General features: G+C 47.3%; 2 protein-coding genes across 5 annotated transcripts in view; one reads left to right on the top strand and one right to left on the bottom strand.

Moving 5' to 3' along the window:
- Window positions 1-7,177: 7,177 nt before the first annotated feature.
- Window positions 7,178-19,727, bottom strand: LOC147008356 (tubulin alpha chain, testis-specific-like). 3 transcript variants are annotated; one of them, XM_085864891.1, is made up of 7 exons: window positions 19,311-19,723; window positions 19,037-19,120; window positions 14,916-16,866; window positions 8,954-9,176; window positions 8,679-8,827; window positions 7,750-8,430; window positions 7,178-7,653 (listed from the first exon to the last, which is right to left on the bottom strand). In XM_085864891.1, exons 3-7 carry the CDS (start codon window positions 15,174-15,176, stop codon window positions 7,357-7,359), a joined length of 1,611 nt encoding a protein of 536 aa, XP_085721017.1. In that variant the 5' UTR covers window positions 15,177-16,866; window positions 19,037-19,120; window positions 19,311-19,723; the 3' UTR covers window positions 7,178-7,356. The 3 variants fall into 3 exon arrangements, with proteins under 3 accessions (XP_085721017.1, XP_085721018.1, XP_085721019.1); XM_085864892.1 differs by lacking the exon at window positions 19,037-19,120 and having other exon boundaries at window positions 19,311-19,727; XM_085864893.1 differs by lacking the exons at window positions 19,037-19,120; window positions 19,311-19,723 and adding an exon at window positions 10,851-10,960 and having other exon boundaries at window positions 14,916-15,055.
- Window positions 19,728-19,924: 197 nt separating this feature from the next.
- LOC147008355 (F-box/LRR-repeat protein 4-like) overlaps window positions 19,925-21,210 on the top strand; it is a 28,784-nt gene continuing 27,498 nt past the window's right edge. Inside the window, exon 1 of one of the 2 annotated variants that reach the window (XM_085864783.1) lies at window positions 19,925-20,074. The gene's annotated coding sequence lies outside the window, so the exon portion shown is untranslated. The remainder of the gene's footprint in view (window positions 20,075-21,210) is intronic. The other variant, XM_085864782.1, reaches the window with a different exon arrangement.

Raw genomic sequence — 21,210 nt, 5'->3', positions numbered from 1 at the left:
ACCTCCTTCAATGTTCTGCTCTGAGATCCCCCAGAGCCACACATCAAGTTTTTGTCACAAGCCACGCCCCCTTCCCACAAACCACGCCCAACTTTCACCCTTATTCCACTTGCCCACGCCCACTTTCGATGCCCTGAAACACAGCTCACAACACTCACGTTTGGTGTTTCCTCAGACGTCCGCCTTTAGATTTCATGTAGTCCCGAACCCAATCACAATTTCCAACTGCCCTTCCGAATGACGTCACAATGGCAAAGGCAAGAAGATTAATTCGGGCCAAGAACATCCGGCACTCAACCATCAAGGGAGAACACCTACAGATGGTGAAACAGGCCATCATTGAAGTTTCCAACAAGAGAGGAGCGACGCGTCAGGCCATCCAGAAATACCTCAAGTCTCATCACAAAGTAACAATCACTGTCACGTCAAATATGTGTTGACGTCAGGATAAGTTTTGTTTTCCTAACGCGTTTCTCTGAGATGTTAATTTCTTGTAATTACCTGACTAACTCGAATTTGCATTACTCAGGTGAAGAGGGGCTCTGGAATGTGGGTTAATAATGCACTTCGGTGCCTACTCACTCAACGGGCAATCGTGTCCAAACGGGGACCTGGAGCGACGAGATGTTTCCGCCTTAAAAGGCCTGGTCTAGTGAGAGCTAAACGGATGAGAGCTACGAGCAGAGCAAGATCGAGATCCAGGACGAGAGGTTCCTCACTCAAAAGAACCAGGAGTGGGAGAAGGAGGTCCAGGAGGAGGACAACAAAGAGAGTGAAGCTCTCTCGGTCACGGAAGAGAAGTGGCTCAAGAAGACGGTCCCTCCCAAAGACACGGAGATCTCGCTCAAGAAGACGCTCCACCTCAACGAGACGCTCCCGCTCCAGGAGTCGGAGATCTAGCTCAAGAACACGCTCCCCGTTCAGAAGGCGATCTCGCTCAAGAAGACGCTCCACCTCAACGAGACGCTCCCGCTCCAGGAGCCGAAGATCGAGCTCAAGAACACGCTCCCCGTTCAGAAGGCGATCTCGCTCAAGGAAACGCTTATCTCGCAGAAGACGACGGTCTTCTAGCTCAAGGAGACGGAGATCCAGCTCAAGAAGATGATCTCGCTCAAGGACACCCAGGATCTCGCTCAAGGACACTCGAAGATCCAGGGTTAAGAGATCGCTCAGCTAAGCCCCAAGAAGACGGACATCTCCTTCAAGGGTCTACCTGCGCTGGGACACGTGGAACAAAGAAGACTCATTTATTTGAAGATGAATTCAGTTCAAATGAATTCAATTATCCTTAATTATTTAATGCTCATGTGAAAATTTCAATAAAAAATAATGAAACAAGAACAAAACGATTTTTTTTCTTCCTTCTTCTTTGTTTATTGTGTGAAGAAGTTTAAATAATAACGAAAGTCGATTAAAATGAAGGGAAATGATGACATATGATCCTATTATTGGAATTTCTCGATGCCCATCCTGTATTGCTCTTCTTCTTCTTCTTCTTCTTCTTCTTCTTCTTCTTCTTCTTCTTCTTCTTCTTCTTCTTCTTCTTCTTCTTCTTCTTCTTCTATAAAACTCCAAAACCATGAAACTGAACAGCCTGCAACTCTGCATGCATCCGAAGAAAACTCCAAGGAAGTACATGAGTGGTAACTGGGTGTTTGGGTTCCTCTTTTGAAGATAATTAACGGCCTTTTTAAACTGTATCCTATATCAGGCGCCATCCTCGATCACCTCACTCTCTGGGGTCTTAAGGGGGATCCTGAGTCACCTCGCTGGGGTCTGAAGCCGCCATGTTTTTTGGCCTACTGAACCACGCCTTGACTTGGAACAGGCTGAACGATAAACCTGTTTTTTTTCACTTTCCTCATTCATATTATCGAATGCCTGTTCATCACAAATACTAATCGCCATATACATCGCTTTTGTGAGAGTCATCGTTTTCAAATTAGGAGCTTGGTTCGATTTCATGCATTAAATGATGCAATTTTACACGGTCTACTCTCACGGACTAATTAAAGTACATCATTGAAATGTGACTTTGGCTTTCGCTTATTTTAGCTTTCGCTATGCGTTTATCTCCGGACATGTCCAAGCGGTGTTTGTCTCCGGGAGGTATCATAGTGTGACCAGTAGAAAATGGATTTCAGACATTTTGTTTCTATCTTCACTGTTATTCCGTGCAGAATGATTTTGATGAGACAGTATGGATCGAAATTAACACTTCATCGCACGTCTGCCTTCCCTTCCTCTCACCTCATACTGTCTTACCTTCCCCCACCCCTCCTCACTCTCCCTCCCGCCTCGCTCTCTCACTCCTCCTTGTTGTCCCTCCCTTCTCTCTCTTTCCCCTCCACCTCCTCATTCTCCCCTCTTTTTATCACGCATTTCAGTACAGTATTCCCATCAGCGAAGCGACAGGTGGTATTCACTCGAATATCATTTATGATGGGTGGTGGCACAGTCGCTGTGGCAAGAACTTGTCTGGGCTGCCAACTTGCATCGGTTCCTGCGATATCCTCCCGGACACAGCCTGGTAATTTCTTGTCTTGTCCATCCCTCGTTTCTGTCTATGTCCCGTGGATTTTTGGGACCGATAAGCATTCGGATATTCAACGGTCTTCCGATGGTTTGTTGTTTCGTGGGCGTATAGCAGTGTACCGGTCAGGGTTAAGGGGTTTTATTGAGATTTTATTACAACGAGTGCGGCCCGAAGGTGCGGGCTCGTAGGTGCGTGCCAATATGTGCAGCGCCGTTCCTTCGCTCTCGTAAACGACGACTGGATTGGGGCATTTTTTCAATTAGATCGGACCAACTGTATCATAAATGGCCATAACTTGGGAAACACCTGGGAAACATACTCAGGTCCTCAGCGTCAATTGTGACGTCAAATCAAACAAAGAAGAAGAAGAATTGTGATGCCCCCTCTCTCCCCCCTCGTCTCGCCCCTCCTCTCTCGCCCCTCTCTCTCACCCCAACTCTCACCCCTCCTCTCTCGCCCTCTCTTGAATTGTGATGCCCCCTCTCTCACCCCCTCTCTCGCCCCTCCTCTCGCCCCTCTCTGTAAATGTATTCCCAAATGTCTACCAAGCACAACAATTCAAACCTTGGGAAAAAACAGCTTTCAAACCCTTGGGAAACAGGTGTTTCCCTTGGGAAAGTTCAAACCTTGAAAAGGTTTCATGAATAATTTGAACAATAATTTGAACATGATTCATGAATAATTTGAACAATTAATTTAAACCTTGGGAAAAAACAGGTTTCAAACCTTGGGAAACACTTGGGAAACAGCTGAAACGGATGAAGAACGGTATCAAACCTTGAAAAGGCACATACTCAGGTCCCCAGCGTCGATTGTGACGTCATACCAAACGAAGAAAAAGAAGAATTGTGACGTCAATCGTGCAAAAAATAAATAAATATTTTTGTGACGTCATATCACCGTGTCTTGTCATTGGTTGACAGATAAATGGCCGTAACTTGGGAACTGCTTATCCGATTAATATCAAACCTTGAAAAGGCACATCCGCGGGTCCACAGCAATATTCCTGGCAAGTTTCAATCAGATTAGACCATCAATCATGCAAAAAAATAATAATAATAAAAAATAAATAAATAACAATTGTGACGTCATTCGTGATGTCATAGCACCGTGTATTGTCATTGGTTGACAGATAAATGGCCGTAACTTGGGAACTGCTCGTCCGATTGACATCAAACCTTGAAAAGGCACATCCGCGGGGCCTCGGCAATATTCCTGGCAAGTTTTAATCAGATCGGACCGGCGGTTGTCGAGAAACGGCGGTTGCAGACACACACACACACACACACACACACACACACACACACACACACACACACACACACACACACACACACACACACACACACACACACACACACACACACTGCTGGAATTATAGATAGATTGATTTACCCCTTGTATTCCCATCCCCCGTTGCAACCAATCATTGTAATTAAACTCATCCGGGCCCATAGGTGCGTGCCCGAACGTGAGTAATCCCGTACACCCATCACAGATTTTGCAACCAACATATTTTGAAGGATCTGATGGATGACGTACCTACGGGCATGCCCGTACGTGCGGGCCCGTACGTGTGTGCCCGTACGTGCGTGGCCGTACATGCATGCCCGTACGTGCGTGGCCGTGCGTGCAAAAAAAAAACTTTCAAACCACGTGCCAGAAACAACAAACACACAGGCCGTTCCTTCACTCTGCGTGCCTGTACGTGCGTGCCCGTACATGCGTGCCCGTACGTGCAAAAAAGCAAAAAAAATAATTGTGATGTCAATCATGACGTCAGAGCACCGTGTTCTCTCATTGGTTGATAAATAAATGGCCATAACTTGGGAACCGCTTGTCCGATTAATATCAAACCTTGAAAAGGAACATCCACAGGGCCCCAGCAATATTCCTGGCAAGTTTCAATTAGATCGGACCGGCGGTCATCGAGAAACAGCGGTCGCAGACAGACATACAGACAGACACACACAAAGATTGCTGGAATTATAGATAGACTAGTGCGGGCCCGTACGTACGTGCCCGTATGTGCGTGCCCCTACGTGCGTGCCCATACGTGCGTGGCTGTATGTACAAAAACAAACAAAAAAAACTTTCAAACCACGTGCCAGAAATAACAACCACACAGTCTGTTCCTTCGCTCTCGCGTGCCCGTACGTGCGTGCCCGTACGTGGAAAAAAAAAACTTTCAAACCGCGTACCAGAAACAACAACTACACAGGCCGTTCCTTCGCTCTTGCATGCCCGTACGTGCGTGCCCATACGTGAATGGCCGTATGTGCGTGGCCGTACGTGTGTGGCTGTACGTGCAAAAAAAAAACTTTCAAACTGCGTACCAGAAACAACAACTCACAGGCCGTTCCTTCACTCTCGCGTGCCTGTACGTGTGTGGCTGTACGTGAAAAAAAAAAACTTTCAAACTGCGTGCCAGAAACAACAACCACAGGCCGTTCCTTCGCTCTCGCATGCCCGTACGTGCGTGCCCATACGTGCATGGCCGTACGTGTGTGGCTGTACGTACAGAAAAAAAAAACAATTCAAACTGCGTGCCAGAAACAACAACCACACAGGCCGTTCCTTCACTCTCGCGTGCCAGTACGTGTGTGGCTGCACATGCAAAAAAAAAAAACTTTCAAACCTTGGGAAACAGCTGTTTCCCTAGGGAAAATTCGAACCTTGGGATTAATTAATAATTTGTACAATTAATTCAAACCTTGGGAAAAAACAGCTTTCAAACCTGGGAAACAGCTGTTTCCCTTGGGAAAATTCAAACCTTGGGATTAATTAATAATTTGAACAATTAATTCAAACCTTGGGAAAAAACAGCTTTCAAACCCTTGGGAAACAGCTGTTTCCCTTGGGAAAATTAATAATTTGAACAAGCCGGTAGGCGACGAGGGATCCGCTCGGATCGAAGCGCTGGATACGTTGCTTTTCATTCTGACCGATCCACCGACGAAGATTCATTGCCAAGACATATTGGTTCACATACAATTGTTCCTGTGTCTGGCAAGATTTTTCCGATTGCGTATTTTGCCAACTGCCACTCCTCACAGGACTACCATTTGAAAAATAAAACCGAAATAAAAAATCGGCTCGAGTAAAATTTTCTAAATATCTCGAAGTGTTTAATTCCGAAGTCTCGTTTCTCCACATTCAAAACTGTAGGACAAGTATTGAAAATAGTGAACGTAAGTCGAGAAAAAGTATTTTTCGAATTTTGCGTATTTCAGCGCCGACACCCTTGGTGATCGAATCTGGAAAAATGCTGCGGTTCAATTTTGTAGTAGTTATTAAACTCTATCCATACATCGAATTTGAACGTTCCGTCGTCGACGGTTTCCGAGGTCAAGGTCACTTAACATATTCCCTGGTTCACCACCTTTCCGCATTCGGAAACTATGAGAGATAGAGGAACGTTATGCTGTCGCAATAACGAGATGGGGATGCAAGGAATAGGCAGGAGTTGGTCCGGTCGCTCTACCTATCATAGAAGCCGCACTCCGTCAGTTACCATTTGGATTCTTAAAACGCGGTTTTTCGGCCGCTGCATAGCAACGGGTGGTTGCTTAGCAACGAAACTCAAACGCGCACACTCCCAGCGCATTTGGCACCTGTGCGCCAAGTTTCATCGAAATCGATTTGCTGGTTTGTGCTGTGGAGCCTCGCGTTGCGCGCGCGCGCGCGCACACACACACACACACACACACACACACACACACACACACACACACACACACACACACACACACACACACACACACACACACACAGGGAAAACCCGACAATAACGGATATCTAGCCAATCCCAACAATTAATTCAAACCTTGGGTAAAAACGGCTTTCATACCTTGGGAAACACTTGGGAAACGGATGAAGAACGACATCAAACCTTGAAAAGGCACATACTCAAGTCCCCAGCGTCAATTGTGACGTCATGTCAAACGAAGAAGCATTGTGACGTCAATCGTGAAAAAAAGAACAATTGTGACGTCATTCCTGATGTCATAGCACCGTGTCCTGTCATGGTTGGCAAATAAATGGCCGTAACTTGGGAACAGCTTGTTCGATTAATATCAAACCTTGAAAAGGCACATCCTCGGGTCCCCAGCAATATTCCTGGGAAGTTTCAATCAGATCGGATCGGTGGTTGTCAAGAAACTGCGGTCGCAGACAAACACACATACAGACAGACAGACAGACAGACACACACACACACACACAGATTGCTGGAATTACAGATAGATACACCTGGTCTTGGGGTGAAGTGAGCAGTGGTGATCGGCATTGCAATTGAGTAAGTCTGTTTATTTTAAGGGCTGATTGGGAATGGCGACCAAAGCTGCATCAAGAGACCGTGCCGTGTGCTTCCCAGCTTCGCTTGACCATTCATTAGAGACCATGCGTGCGGTACCGAATCATCGCAACATATCAGCTGACTCAGCCTATCTCACCAGCTTGGTATTGTGGCAGTGGACACGTGATCCAGCTCGGGGTTAGTGACTCAGCCGGACATTTGCGACCATTGTTGACACAACCCGCCGTTGATTCCGGAACAACCCCATGGCTGTAACTATATAAATCAAATTACCTTTCACCCAATTACATACAATGGGTGAAGTATGAGGTAAGAATCCAATCAAAGGTTTTCGGTGAAGTTTAATGATGAACGAAGGTAGGTACAGGAACGAATGAAGGAAACATGAGGGAAAATGAGGGTTATTAAAACCCAGCAATCTTTAGTTGGCTCCTTCCAACCAATCAGCAATCCAAGAAATCAGCAGATAACAACGGGTAAAAAAAGAGAGTAACCTAACCATCTAGTACTCCTCAACGTCCTCATCCTCTCCCTCAACAAAGTCGGATCCAACGTCCTCATAGTCCTTCTCCAGTGCGGCGAGGTCCTCTCGTGCATCTGTAAACTCTCCCTCCTCCATTCCTTCCCCAACATACCAGTGCGTAAAAGCACGTTTGGCGTACATCAGGTCGAACTTGTGATCAAGCCGTGCCCAGGCCTCCGCAATGGCCGTCGTGTTGCTCAACAAGCACACGGCCCGCTGGATCTTGGCGAGATCACCTCCGGGTAGGACGGTAGGAGGCTGGTAGTTTATGCCGACCTGGGAAGAGGAGAAACAATGGCTCGTAAGTGAGTGCAATGACACGACCACCATTTTCTAACTGTACCCTGTTGGTGAACCTGGGTCCAGACGTACCTTGAAGCCAGTGGGACACCAATCCACAAAATGGATGGAGCGGTTCGTTTTGATGGTAGCGATGGCGGCGTTCACATCTTTGGGCACGACATCTCCGCGGTACAGCATGCAGCATGCCATGTACTTGCCGTGACGAGGGTCACACTTCACCATCTGATTGGCGGGCTCAAAGCACGCGTTGGTGATCTCAGACACCGACAGCTGCTCGTGGAAGGCTTTCTTGGAAGAGATTATGGGTGCGTAAGTGACCAATGGGAAGTGGATTCGTGGGTAGGGTACCAGGTTCGTCTGGAACTCGGTCAAGTCGACATTGAGTGCACCGTCAAAGCGTAACGAGGCGGTGATGGACGAGACAACCTGCGCGACAAGGTGGTTCAGGTTTGTGTAGCTCGGACGTCGAATGTCCAAGTTGCGATGACATATGTCAAAGATGGCCTCGTTATCCACCAAGAAGGTGCAATCAGAGTGATCAAGAGTGGCGTGGGTCGTCAGAATAGAGTTGTACGGCTCGACCACTGCGGTAGACACTTGAGGTGCTGGGTACACCGCGAACTCCAGCTTGGACTTCTTTCCGTAGATGACGGAAAGGCGCTCCATAAGCAGGGCGGCAAAGCCGGAACCCGTGCCACCCCCGAAGGAGTGGAAGATCAGAAAACCCTGCAGTCCCGTGCACTGGTCTGCCTGGGGTTGAGTAAAGAGCAGGTTATTGGTGACAGCCATTGGTCCTGAGAGGAGATATTCAGTGACAATGATAGGACCTACACGAGGTGCTTCAGAACTTTGTGACACATCCCCTTGGTGGAGCAGTAATGTTTGTGCATGTAGAAGGTTCTTCTCTGGACTTGAACATCACTGTTGGACCAAGAGGAGGCCACAAAGTTCTTCCAAGCCCAGATTAAATAAATAAAATACTTATTTTGCCAGTGTACCTGCTTACGGATGCGGTCTTCAACCAGGTCCACGATATCCTTTCCGATGCTGTAGTAGCCCCGTGCGTAGTTGTTGGCTGCATCCTCTTTGCCAGAAATAAGTTGATCGGGGTGGAAGAGTCGTCGATAAGTGCCGGTGCGGACTTCATCTATAAAGTGGCAAAACCTCAACGTCAGGATGAAGGTAAATTCCCTCACAAGCTGAAAGTTCAGAAAGAGGAAGAAAAGGGAAAGATGAGGAGGACGAAGAAGAAACTTAACGACAGGTTGCTCACCAATCACGGTCGGTTCCAGATCGACAAAGATGGCACGAGGAACGCGTTTCCCAGCACCGGTCTCATTAAAGAAGGTGTTGAAAGAGTGAACGTCACCCCCGATTGTCTTGTCACTGGGAATTTGTCCATCACGCTGGATCCCATGCTCCAGACAATAGAGCTCCCAGCACGAATTGCCGATCTGTACGCCCGCCTGGCCTATATGGATGGAGATACACTCGCGCTGTGGGACACACGCACACCACGGTGAGTCTGATGGTTCAACCACAATTCCCAATCCACATGTTCCCTGTACGATGTTTTGTCCAAGGTGTTCTAAATGTATACCTTTTCCCTTTTTGTACCATGTGGCTGAGCTATTACATCATTCTATTGAAACTATTACATCATTCAATTGGGACAATACTCTGTACGGCCGGGTAACCCCAGCCCCCGCCCCCCGACCCCCGTAAACTCCCTCCGTAGACCCTCTCAGACCCCAAATTTATTAATGCCATAAACAAGCTTTGGTACATCACCGGTGATGAAGGTTGTGGTCAAGTTTCATCAAAATCGTGTGTGCAGTGAAGAAGTTGCAAGTATTTGTGGATGGAGAGACGGACGGACAGACGGAATCCCCTGAACTACGTTCCAGGTAAGATAAAAATGTGTCTATCCACATACAACTACCAGGTGTACCAACCACATACCACCACCCTCCACACACCACCTCCATGCAAACACCATCATCCACAGACGCACAACACCGTCCACACATCACCCCGTCAACACACCACCACCTACACAACAAAGACATACCGTCACCCACATAACATACACACACCACCACCCACACCGTCACCCACATAACATACACACCCACCACCCTCCACACACCACCACCATCCACACACCACCTCCATACAAACACCATAATCCACAGACGCACAACACCATCCACACATCACCCCGTCAACACACCACCACCGACACAACAAACACACCGTCACCCACATAACATACACACACCACCACCCACCCAACAAACACACACCGTCACACACACCATCACCCACACCACATACACACACCATCACCCACACAACAAACACACACCGTCACCCACACCACATACACACACCATTACCCACACCACATACACACACCATCACCCACACCACATACACACACCATCACCCACACCACATACACACCATCACCCACACCACATACACACACCATCACCCACACAACATACACACACCATCACCCACATAACATACACACACCATCACCAACACCACATACACACACCATCACCCACACAACATACACACACCATCACCCACATAACATACACACACCATCACCCACACCACATACACACACCATCACCCACACCACATACACACAGCATTACCCAGACCACATACAGACACCATTAGCCACACCAGATACACACACCATCAGCCACACCAGATACACACACCATCGCCCACACCACATACACACACCATCAGCCACAGCACATACACACACCATGACCGACACCACATACACACACCATCACCCACATAACATACACACACCGTCACCCACACCACATACACACACCATCACCCACACCACATACACACACCATCACCCAGACCACATACACATAACATACACACACCATCACCCACACCACATACACACACCATCACCCACACAAACTCATCAGAATGAACTGGAGACTTTAATTACCGCTAATTATTAATTCCGATCCGTCTCCCCGTCTCGTATTCACGTGAGAAACAGCACAGAGAAAACAAATTCAATAAAACATTTATCAAACCCCGACATTGGGAATGTAAATGGACAAAACAACGAACTCCCCAAACCGAGTAAGCCGAGGCCTTCCATCATCCCAACCAACCATGATGGCTTCCTTTGGAGGATGAGGATTCCTCTTCTTCAAAACGTTTTCATTGGTCCACAATTCAGTGACGTCACGCCGCGACGCCGACAGTGCAAGAGAAGAAGAATCTTCGTTGGAAATATGAAGAAGAAGAAGAAGAAGAAGAAGAAGAAGAAGAAGAAGAAGAAGAAGAAGAAGAAGAAGAAGAAGAAGAAGAAGAAGAAGAAGAAGAAGAAGAAGAAGAAGAGGAAGAATAAGAAGAAGTAAAACTTTTTCAGTAAAACCGGTTTGTGAAACCGACTGGAACATTTTACTCGAAACAAAGGGATGAAATAAAAGATCCACGGAAGAGTAAAATCCCTGAAAAACGGAACTCCAAACTCACCATTGTTCAAAAACGGTATATTTACATCATGCACAAGCTGAGACCTGAAGGGGTCTTCCTAGACCCCTCATGGCTTTCTTCTCTCTTCATACATCATTGACATTTTTAATACTTAAACACATGGTGAAGATGTACCACGTGCTCCATGGGTCAAATGAGCTCGTCCTGCCTCCAAATTCCACGTGGACCCTCGTGTACCCTCGTGTACATGTAGCGAACTGAATCTTTGTACTTTGGGTGATCCGAGGGACACATGAGATCGAAGAGAGAAAGATGTACGGGATGGAAGAGTGGGTGATCTGGGGGTGAGTGAGATGGAAGATTGAGTGATCTGGAGGGGATTGTGAGATGGAAGTGTCGGTGATCTGGGAGTGAGTGAGATGGAAGATTAAGTGATCTGGGGGTGAGTGAGATGGAAGAGTGAGTGATCTGGGGGTGTGTGAGATGGAAGAGCAGGTGATCTGGGGGTGAGTGAGATGGAAGAGTGAGTGATCTGGAGGGGTGTGTGAGATGGAAGAGTGAGTGATCTGGAAGAGTGAGTGATCTGGGGGTGAGTGAGATGGAAGAGTGAGTGATCTGGAGGGGTGTGTGAGATGGAAGAGTGAATGAGATGGAAGAGTGGGTGATCTGGAGGGGTGTGTGAGATGGAAGTGTCAGTGATCTGGGAGTGAGTGAGATGGAAGAGTGAGTGATCTGGAGGGGTGAATGAGATGGAAGAGTGGGTGATCTGGAGGGGTGTGTGAGATGGAAGAGTGAATGAGATGGAAGAGTGGGTGATCTGGAGGGGTGTGTGAGATGGAAGTGTGGGTGATCTGGGAGTGAGTGAGATGGAAGATTGAGTGATCTCTCGGGGTGTGTGAGATGGAAGAGTGGGTGATCTGGGGTGAGTGAGATGGAAGATTGAGTGATCTGGAGGGGTGTGTGAGATGGAAGAGTGAGTGAGATGGAAGAGTGAGTGATCTGGAGGGGTGTGTGAGATGGAAGAGTGGGTGATCTGGGGGTGAGTGAGATGGAAGATTGAGTGATCTGGAGGGGTGTGTGAGATGGAAGTGTCGGTGATCTGGGAGTGAGTGAGATGGAAGATTGAGTGATCTGGAGGGGTGTGTGAGATGGAAGAGTGAGTAATCTGGAGGGGTCAATGAGATGGAAGAGTGGGTGATCTGGAGGGGTGTGTGAGATCGAAGTGTGGGTGATCTGGGAGTGAGTGAGATGGAAGATTGAATGATCTTTAGGGGTGTGTGAGATGGAAGAGTGGGTGATCTGGGGGTGAGTGAGATGGAAGATTGAGTGATCTGGAGGGGTGTGTGAGATGGAAGAGTGAGTGATCTGGGGGTAAGTGAGATGGAAGAGTGAGTGATCTGGAGGGGTGTGTGAGATGGAAGAGTGGGTGATCTGGAGGGGTGTATGAGATGGAAGAGTGAGTGATCTGGGAGGGGGGTGAGTGAGATGGAAGAGTGGGTGATCTGTGGGTGTCTGAGATGGAAGAGTGAGTGCTTTGGGAGGGGGGAGGGGGGCGAGTGTGATGGAAGAGTGGGTGATCTGGGGGTGAGTGAGATGGAAGTGTGAGTGATCTGGAGGGGCGTGTGAGATGTAAGAGTGGGTGATCTGGGGGTGAGTGAGATGGAAGAGTGAGTGATCTGGAGGGGTGTGTGAGATGTAAGAGTGGGTGATCTGGGGGTGAGTGAGATGGAAGAGGGAGTGATCTGGAGGAGTGTGTGAGATGGAAGAGTGAGTGATCTGGGGGTGAGTGAGATGGAAGAGTGAGTGATCTGGAGGGGTGTGTGAGATGGAAGAGTGGGTGATCTGGGGGTGAGTGAGATGGAAGATTGAGTGATCTGATGGGGTGTGTGAGATGGAAGAGTGGGTGATCTGGGGGTGAGTGAGATGGAAGAGTGAGTGATTTGGAGAGGTGAGTGAGATGGAAGAGTGAGTGATCTGGAGGGGTGATTGAGATGGAAGAGTGGGTGATCTCGGGGTGATTGAGATGGAAGAGTGAGTGATCTGGAGGGGTGTGTGAGATGTAAGAGTGGGTGATCTGGGGTGATTGAGATGGAAGAGTGAGTGATCTGGAGGGGTGTGTGAGATGTAAGAGTGGGTGATCTGGGGTGATTGAGATGGAAGAGTGAGTGATCTGGAGGGGTGTCTGAGATGGAAGAGTGGGTGATCTAGGGGTGATTGAGATGGAAGAGTGAGTGATCTGGGAGGGGGGTGAGTGAGATGGAAGAGTGGGTGAGCTCGGGGTGATTGAGATGGAAGAGTGAGTGATCTGGAGGGGTGTGTGAGATGTAAGAGTGGGTGATCTGGTGTGATTGAGATGGAAGAGTGAGTGATCTGGAGGGGTGATTGAGATGGAAGAGTGGGTGATCTAGGGGTGATTGAGATGGAAGAGTGAGTGATCTGGAGGGGTGTCTGAGATGGAAGAGTGGGTGATCTGGAGGTGTGTGAAATGGAAGAGTGAGTGATCTGGGAGGGGGGTGAGTGAGATGGAAGAGTGAGTGATCTGGAGATGTGTGAGGCGGATCACTCTCTCTTTATCTCAACTCACGCACGAGTTGACAAAGACTTGGTGGAGGAATTCTTTAATTAACTATTACCATCACCACCTAAGGTTGACGGAGGTTAAGTTTTCACTCCTGTCTGTCTGTCTGTCTGTGAGCAGGATATTTCAAAAAGTTGTGGACGGATTCGGACGAAATTTGCAGGACAGATTGGGTGTGTCAAAAAGACTAATTTATTCGATTTTGGCGAAGATCCAAATCCGAATCCAGATCCGAGAATTTGTTCTGTGATTCTTCACCGATGAGAGACGGGGCCAAAAACGATATATAATCGCACATAATCTCACCGGGTTATGGATGGATTCTGACCAAACATGGTGGATACGTTGTGTGTGTGACAAGGACAAAGCCATTCAATTTTGGTGAAGATCTGAATCCGGATCTGGAGATGAGAATTTTTCAAGTGATTCTTCACCATTGAGAGGTTGAGGCTCAAATTATACATAGTACATCTCAGAAAGTTATGGATGGATTCAGACCAAAATTGGTGGATGAGTTAGGTCGGTAACAACAACAAACCGATTCGATTTTGGTTCAGGTCCGGATCCAGATCCAGCCTATCAGTGGAATACAACACGTAAACTGTTCAACCTGGAGGAGGTATACGCTCCACTGAGTGCTGTCCTCGTTCAAAAATGTTTTTTTTGGGGGGGGGGGGTTAAAACAACTTAGTATTGTGGTTTGATTGGTTTTAATTGTTCAGGATAATCGTGTTGATCTCTGGTCCCTCTTTGATGAGGTTTGTGCTTTTGTGAAACCTCAACATCTCTTTATAGAACACCATCCTTCTTCTCAACGAGGTCGACTTTCATCTCTACCTGGTCAGAACTTGTACAAGGCGCCATTGTGATGGCATGTCTTCCAACCAAACAAGGTATGCCCACTGATCTCCATACTAACTGGATAGGTTGCCAAACATTTACTTCTTCATCAAATTGCCCGAATCGCCCAACATCAGTGCCCGACCTCACTCATGCTCTTATGGCTGAATGGAAGCAAATCCTCGCAACAATGTTCCAACATCGAGTGGAAAGCCTTCCGAGAAGAGTGGACGCTGTTATAGCAGCAAAGGGGGGACCAACTCCATATCAATGTCCATGATTTTCGAATGAGATGTTGGACGAGCAGGTGTCCACATACCTTTGGCCATGTAGTATACGTCACATCTGGCAATTCACAATCCAGCACAAGCAATGTCTTTTGTAACCAACTTGTGGTCAGTGCTTGGTGGTCAGTTGGAAGGGTGAAGTGTCGTCCCCAGAGGTATGTCGTCCACCTTTCCACACCACAGACACAGGCTGGAGCTTCCTTCTCAACTGTCGAGTATTTATTTTCAGCAGGAGACAATGTGCGGAATGCAAAGGACACTGTGCACTCAGATCCAACACAAAAAAATCCCATACACAGTTAAGTGAGCATGGACACAGCATCATACCTGTTTATACCCACTCGTTATCCCATAAAAATCCCATACACAGCAGAGGGAGCATGGACACAGCATCGTACTGGTTTATACCCACTCGTTATCCCACAAAAATCCCACACAGAGTAGAGGGAGCATTGACACAGCATCACACTGGTTCGTATCTTCTCGTTATCCCATAAAAATCCCATACACGGTGGAGGGAGCATGGACACAGCATCGTACTGGTTTATACCCACTCGTTATCCCACAAAAATCCCAAACAGAGTAGAGGGAGCATTGACACAGCATCACACTGGTTTGTACCTTCTCGTTATCCCATAAAAATCCCACACACAGTGGAGGGAGCATGGACACAGCATCGTACTGGTTTATACCCACTCGTTATCCCATAAAAATCCCATACAGAGTAGAGGGAGCATTGACACAGCATCACACTGGTTTGTACCTTCTCATTATCCCACAAAAATCCCATGCACAGTAGAGTGAGCATGGACACAGCATCGTACTGGTTTATACCCACTTGTTATCCCACAAAAATCCCAAACACAGTAGAGTGAGCATGGACACAGCATCGTACTGGTTTATACCCACTCGTTATCCCACAAAAATCCCAAACACAGTCGAGTGAGCATGGACACAGCATCTTACTGGTTTATACCCACTTGTTATCCCATAAAAATCCCATACAGAGTAGAGGGAGCATTGACACAGCATCACACTGGTTTGTACCTTCTCATTATCCCACAAAAATCCCATGCACAGTAGAGTGAGCATGGACACAGCATCGTACTGGTTTATACCCACTTGTTATCCCACAAAAATCCCAAACACAGTAGAGTGAGCATGGACACAGCATCGTACTGGTTTATACCCACTCGTTATCCCACAAAAATCCCAAACACAGTCGAGTGAGCATGGACACAGCATCTTACTGGTTTATACCCACTTGTTATCCCACAAAAAATCCCATACAGAGTAGAGAGCATGGACACAGCATCATACTGGTTTATACCCACTTGTTATCCCATAAAAATCCCATACAGAGTATAGAGAGCATGGACACAGCATCGTACTGGTTTGTACACACTCGTTGTCCCACAAAATCCCATACAGGGTAGAGAGAGCATGGACACAGCATCGTACTGGTTTATACCCACTCGTTATCCCACAAAAATCCCATACATAGTCGAACATTGAAAGAACATCTTGGGATCTCTTCTCTTCTCGTCTAAGGTTACCAATTAGTTTAACAACATGGACCCGAATCATAGTGTTTGAACCACAAATCCCAAAACATTTTTTCTCCATCTTCCCGTGTTGTCGACGAGATGGGAATCACTGCTGGAATATGTGGGATTTACCAACTTCTTGATGGATTCCACCACCCAATCCATCACCCTCGTATATAACTCATTGAAGGTTCAACCAGAAAAGCGGAGGAATTCGAACTTAACTCCATGAACCATCGATCATCATTGATCAGCAGATGACGAACGAGGTCTACAAACATTTCCACATGAGAATGGCGATCCTTCCTCCGAAGAACATGAAGAAGAGTCCTTGGACATCATGGGTGATCTCGAACGAAAAGCTTTCACCAACAACGACCTGCCAGGGTGAGTTAAACTTCTCGTCCATCGCCTCCTTAATGAATCGGGAAGCAAACTGGGGAACGGAGGGACAGGACCACGAAGGTCTCGGGTGAATCAACGGTGCAGTTTCACTCACATCACAAGAAGTCGACATTGAAGGTGCTCAACTGATCTCGTTATAGGGGTAACCAAGGTACCCAGGTAATCTGTTTATGACAGACATTAAAATAATGTATATACTGTATATCTATGTATAACTCCAGCAATCTGTGTGTGTGTGTGTGTGTGTGTGTGTGTGTGTGTGTGTGTGTGTGTGTGTGTGTGTGTGTGTGTGTGTGTGTGTGTGTGTGTGTGTGTGTCTGTGACCGCTGTTTCTCGACAACCACTGGTCCGATCTAATTGAAACTTCCCAGGTATATTGCTGGGGACCTGAGGATGTGTCTTTTCAAGGTTGGATATTAATCGGACAAGGGGTTCCCAAGTTATGGCCATTTATTTACCAAACCAATGACAGGACACGGTGCTATGACGTCACAATTAACGTCACAATTCTTTTTTTTTCTTCTTTTTTTTCATGTACGGCCATGCACGTACGGGCACGCACCAGTATATATCTATCTATAATTCCAGCAATCTCTGTGTGTGTCTGTCTGTATGTCTGTGTGTTTGTATGCGACCGCCGTTTCTCGACGACCACCGGTCCGATCTAATTGAAACTTGCCAGGAATATTGCTGGGGACCTGAGTATGTGCCTTTTCAAGGTTTGATATTAATCGGACAAGCGGTTCCCAAGTTATGGCCATTTATTTACCAAACCAATGACAGGCCAACGGTGCCATGACGTCACAATTCTTTTTTTTCACGTACGGCCACGCACGTACGGGCACGCACCAGTATATATCTATCTATAATTCCAGCAATCTCTGTGTGTGTCTGTCTGTATGTCTGTGTGTTTGTATGCGACCGCCGTTTCTCGACGAGCACCGGTCCGATCTAATTGAAACTTGCGAGGAATATTGCGGTTCCCAAGTTACGGCCATTTATCTGTCAACCAATGACAAGACACGGTGCTATGACATCACGAATGACGTCAAAATTAATGGGTTTTTTTTTGCACGATTGACGTGACAATTCTTCTTCTTCTTCGTTTGGCATGACGTCACAATCGACGCTGGGCACCTGAGTATGTGCCTTTTCAAGGTTTGATATTAATCGGACGAGCGGTTCCCAAGTTACGGCCATTTATTAGCCGACCAATGACAGGACACGGTGCTATGACGTCACTATGACGTCACACTGCTTCCTTTTGATGTCACATTGATGTCACAATCGACGCTGGGGACCTGAGTATGTGCCTTTTCTTTTTTTCTTCTTTTTTTTTTCACGTACGGCCACGCACGTACGGGCACGCACCAGTACATATCTATCTATAATTCCAGCAATCTCTGTGTGTGTCTGTCTGTATGTCTGTGTGTTTGTATGCGACCGCCGTTTCTCGACGAGCACCGGTCCGATCGAATTGAAACTTGCGAGGAATAAGGTTTGATATCGTTCTTCATCCGTTTCAGCTGCTTCCCAAGTGTTTCCCAAGGTTTGAAAGCTGTTTTTTCCCAAGGTTTGAATTAATTGTTCAAATTATTAATTAATCCCAAGGTTTGAATTTTCCCAAGGGAAACAGCTGTTTCCCAAGGATTTGAAAGCTGTTTTTTTTCCCAAGGTTTGAATTAATTGTTGTGCTTGGTAGTCATTTGTGAATACATTTACAGAGAGAGGGGCGAGAGAGGAGGGGGAGAGGGTGAGAGAGGGCGAGAGAGGGGGGCAAGAGAGGAGGGTGAGAGAGGGGAGGGAGAGAGGGGGTGAGAGAGAGGGGCGTCACAAGTCAAGAGAGGAGGAGAGAGGAGGGGGCGAGAGAGGGGGGAGAGAGGAGGGAGAGAGGAGAGGGGAGACTATGGGGGAGAGAGGGGGGCAAGAGAGGGGGGAGAGAGAGGGGGCATCACAATTCTTCTTCTTCTTCTTTTGATATGAGGTCACAATTGACGCTGGGGACCTGAGTGTGTTTCCCAGGTTTTGCCAAGTTATGGCCATTTATGATACGGTTGGTCCGATCTAATTGAAACAATGCCCCAATCCATTCGTCGTTTAGGAGAGCGAAGGAACGAAGCTGCACATACTGGCATGCACTTAAGTGCCCGCACCTCTGGGCCCGCACTAGTAAATATTAAAAGATGGAGGTGAGGTGCCACCTCGTTGTTCGTTGGATATTTCTCGCAGGCAGTGATGCACAGTTCCTTGGTCTCCATCCTCATCTCCTCAGGCATGTCCGATTGCTGTGCCATGGGTTGGGGGGGGGGGTTGAGGTTTGGGAAGGAGGGGTGGTGTGCAGTTGTGAGCAACAAATCATTTTACTCTCCGTCTCCGTCTCTCGGCATATTTACTCCCCGCTCTGGACATTTTGTACTCTGCGGGTGTGATAGACAAGGAGAAGGTTCGAGGTAAGAATTCACGTTCTCTCCTCACCCGGACAAAGGAGAAATCCTGAGCGATTTTATCATCGCCTTTCTCCTGATCACCTTCTTCCGCCATTACTTGTTATTCCTTGTCACCGCCGTCGCCATGGATACGGACGAGCTTCCTCTCCGCTCATCTGTTGTCACCGCTGTCACCATTCCTCAGATGTCCTCATGTCTCTGTTTCGCGGCTGTTCTGTGCTTCCCTCTCCCGCCACTCTTTTCTCAGGCTCCCTTTGTTATATGTTCTGTGCGTTCGCTCTGATATGAGCCTCGACAATATCTTCCAAAAAATAAACATTTTAATCTTCCTTTAAATTTGTTGTTGTGTGTTATTCCCCAATCAGCATCTAAAAAGGTTATGATGAATAGACCACAAACACTCCACCCCTCCTCGCTCCCTCAGTGCGCAGCGCCGTCGGGATCTATACACCGCCTAAGTTATTTTTCTTTAAATTTTTTTATTTTAATGTATTTCCAACAAACACTAACCGTTTTTATTTTGTAATTACGTAAACATTGGTATTCCCACCAGTGAAGCGACCTCTCTTCCATGCTCGTAGTACTTATACACCGCCTCGGCATTTTTTGGCGTCGGATCGTATCGTCATCGAGGAGTGCCGTGCGCATGCGCAGAAAACTGTGAGCACAGGCTCCGCCCCTTGTACAGGTTTAATCTCGCTGGTGGTTTTGACTGGTGTTTGTTGTGCGTTTTCCTGAATCATGGCGGCGTCGGATCTAATCGTCCTGATTGTGATGTCACCTGTGGGTAAGGTACGTGTGTCACGTGGTGTTTTATATTCCCAGAGAAAAGTGAATCGCTCGGTAATCCTGGTGCTCCGTACCTTGAAACACCCCCTTGTATCCAAGGGATTTAGTGATGTTCGTGTGTTCCTCGAAATCGGAAAAAAATATTTTATAATAATCTATCTATAATTCCAGCAATCTGTGTGTGTTTGTCTGTCTGTTTGTCTGTCTGCGACCGCCGTTTCTCGACGACCACCGGTCCGATCTGATTCAAACTTGCCAGGAATATTGCCGGGGAGCCGCGGATGTGCCTTTTCGAGGTTTGATATTGATCGGACGAGCGGTTCCCAAGTTACGGCCATTTTATTGCTTTTTTCAGTGTTGGGAAGGTGTATATATCGCAGCTGAAGTGTCGTTCCACCTTATCATGCCATTCTTTCCCAAATTAATAACTCGTACGGGCCCGTAGAGGCGGGCCCATAGGTGAGTGCCAGTATGTGCAGCCCTCTCTCGCCCCCTCTCTCTCGCCCCCCTCTCTCGCCCCTCTCTCTCTCTCTCGCCCCTCTCTCTCGCCCCTCTCTCTCGCCCCCCTCTCTCGCCCCCCTCTCTCGCCCCCACTCTCTCACCCCCTCTCTTGCCCCTCCTCTCTCCCCTCTCTTGAATTGTGACGCCCCTCTCTCTCTTGAATTGTGACTCCCCTCTCTCTCCCCCTCTCTCTCCCCTCTCTCGCCCCCTCCCCCTCTCTCCCCCCTCTTTGCCCCTCCTCTCTCCCCCCTCCTCTCTCACCCCTCTCTCTGTTAATGTATTCACAAATGTATTCACAAAAAACAAACAAATAAATAAATAAACATTAATTGTGACGTCATTCGTGATGTCATAGCACCGTGTCCTGTCTGGTTGACAGACAATATATAGGTCGTTATTGGTTGACAGACATTGGTCATTGTATCACGTTATTCTTTTTATTACTGCCAATTATTGTGCTATTATTATTATTATTATTATTGTTAATATGCTGTTATCATTATTCTGAGAAAAAATGGCATGATAAGGTGATAAAGGTGGAACGACACTTCAGCTGCCATATATACACCTTTTGAACACTGAAAAAAGCAATAGAATTCAAAGAAGAAAAAAAAAGAGGAAGCAATGTGACGTCATTC

Source organism: Eptatretus burgeri, chromosome 19 (assembly GCF_056783735.1).
Source record: "Eptatretus burgeri isolate ZD-2024b chromosome 19, Ebu_testis_v1, whole genome shotgun sequence".
NCBI lineage: Eukaryota > Metazoa > Chordata > Myxini > Myxiniformes > Myxinidae > Eptatretus > Eptatretus burgeri.
Note: the sequence above shows the minus strand (reverse complement) of the source record. Positions and strands in the feature narration are given on the sequence as shown.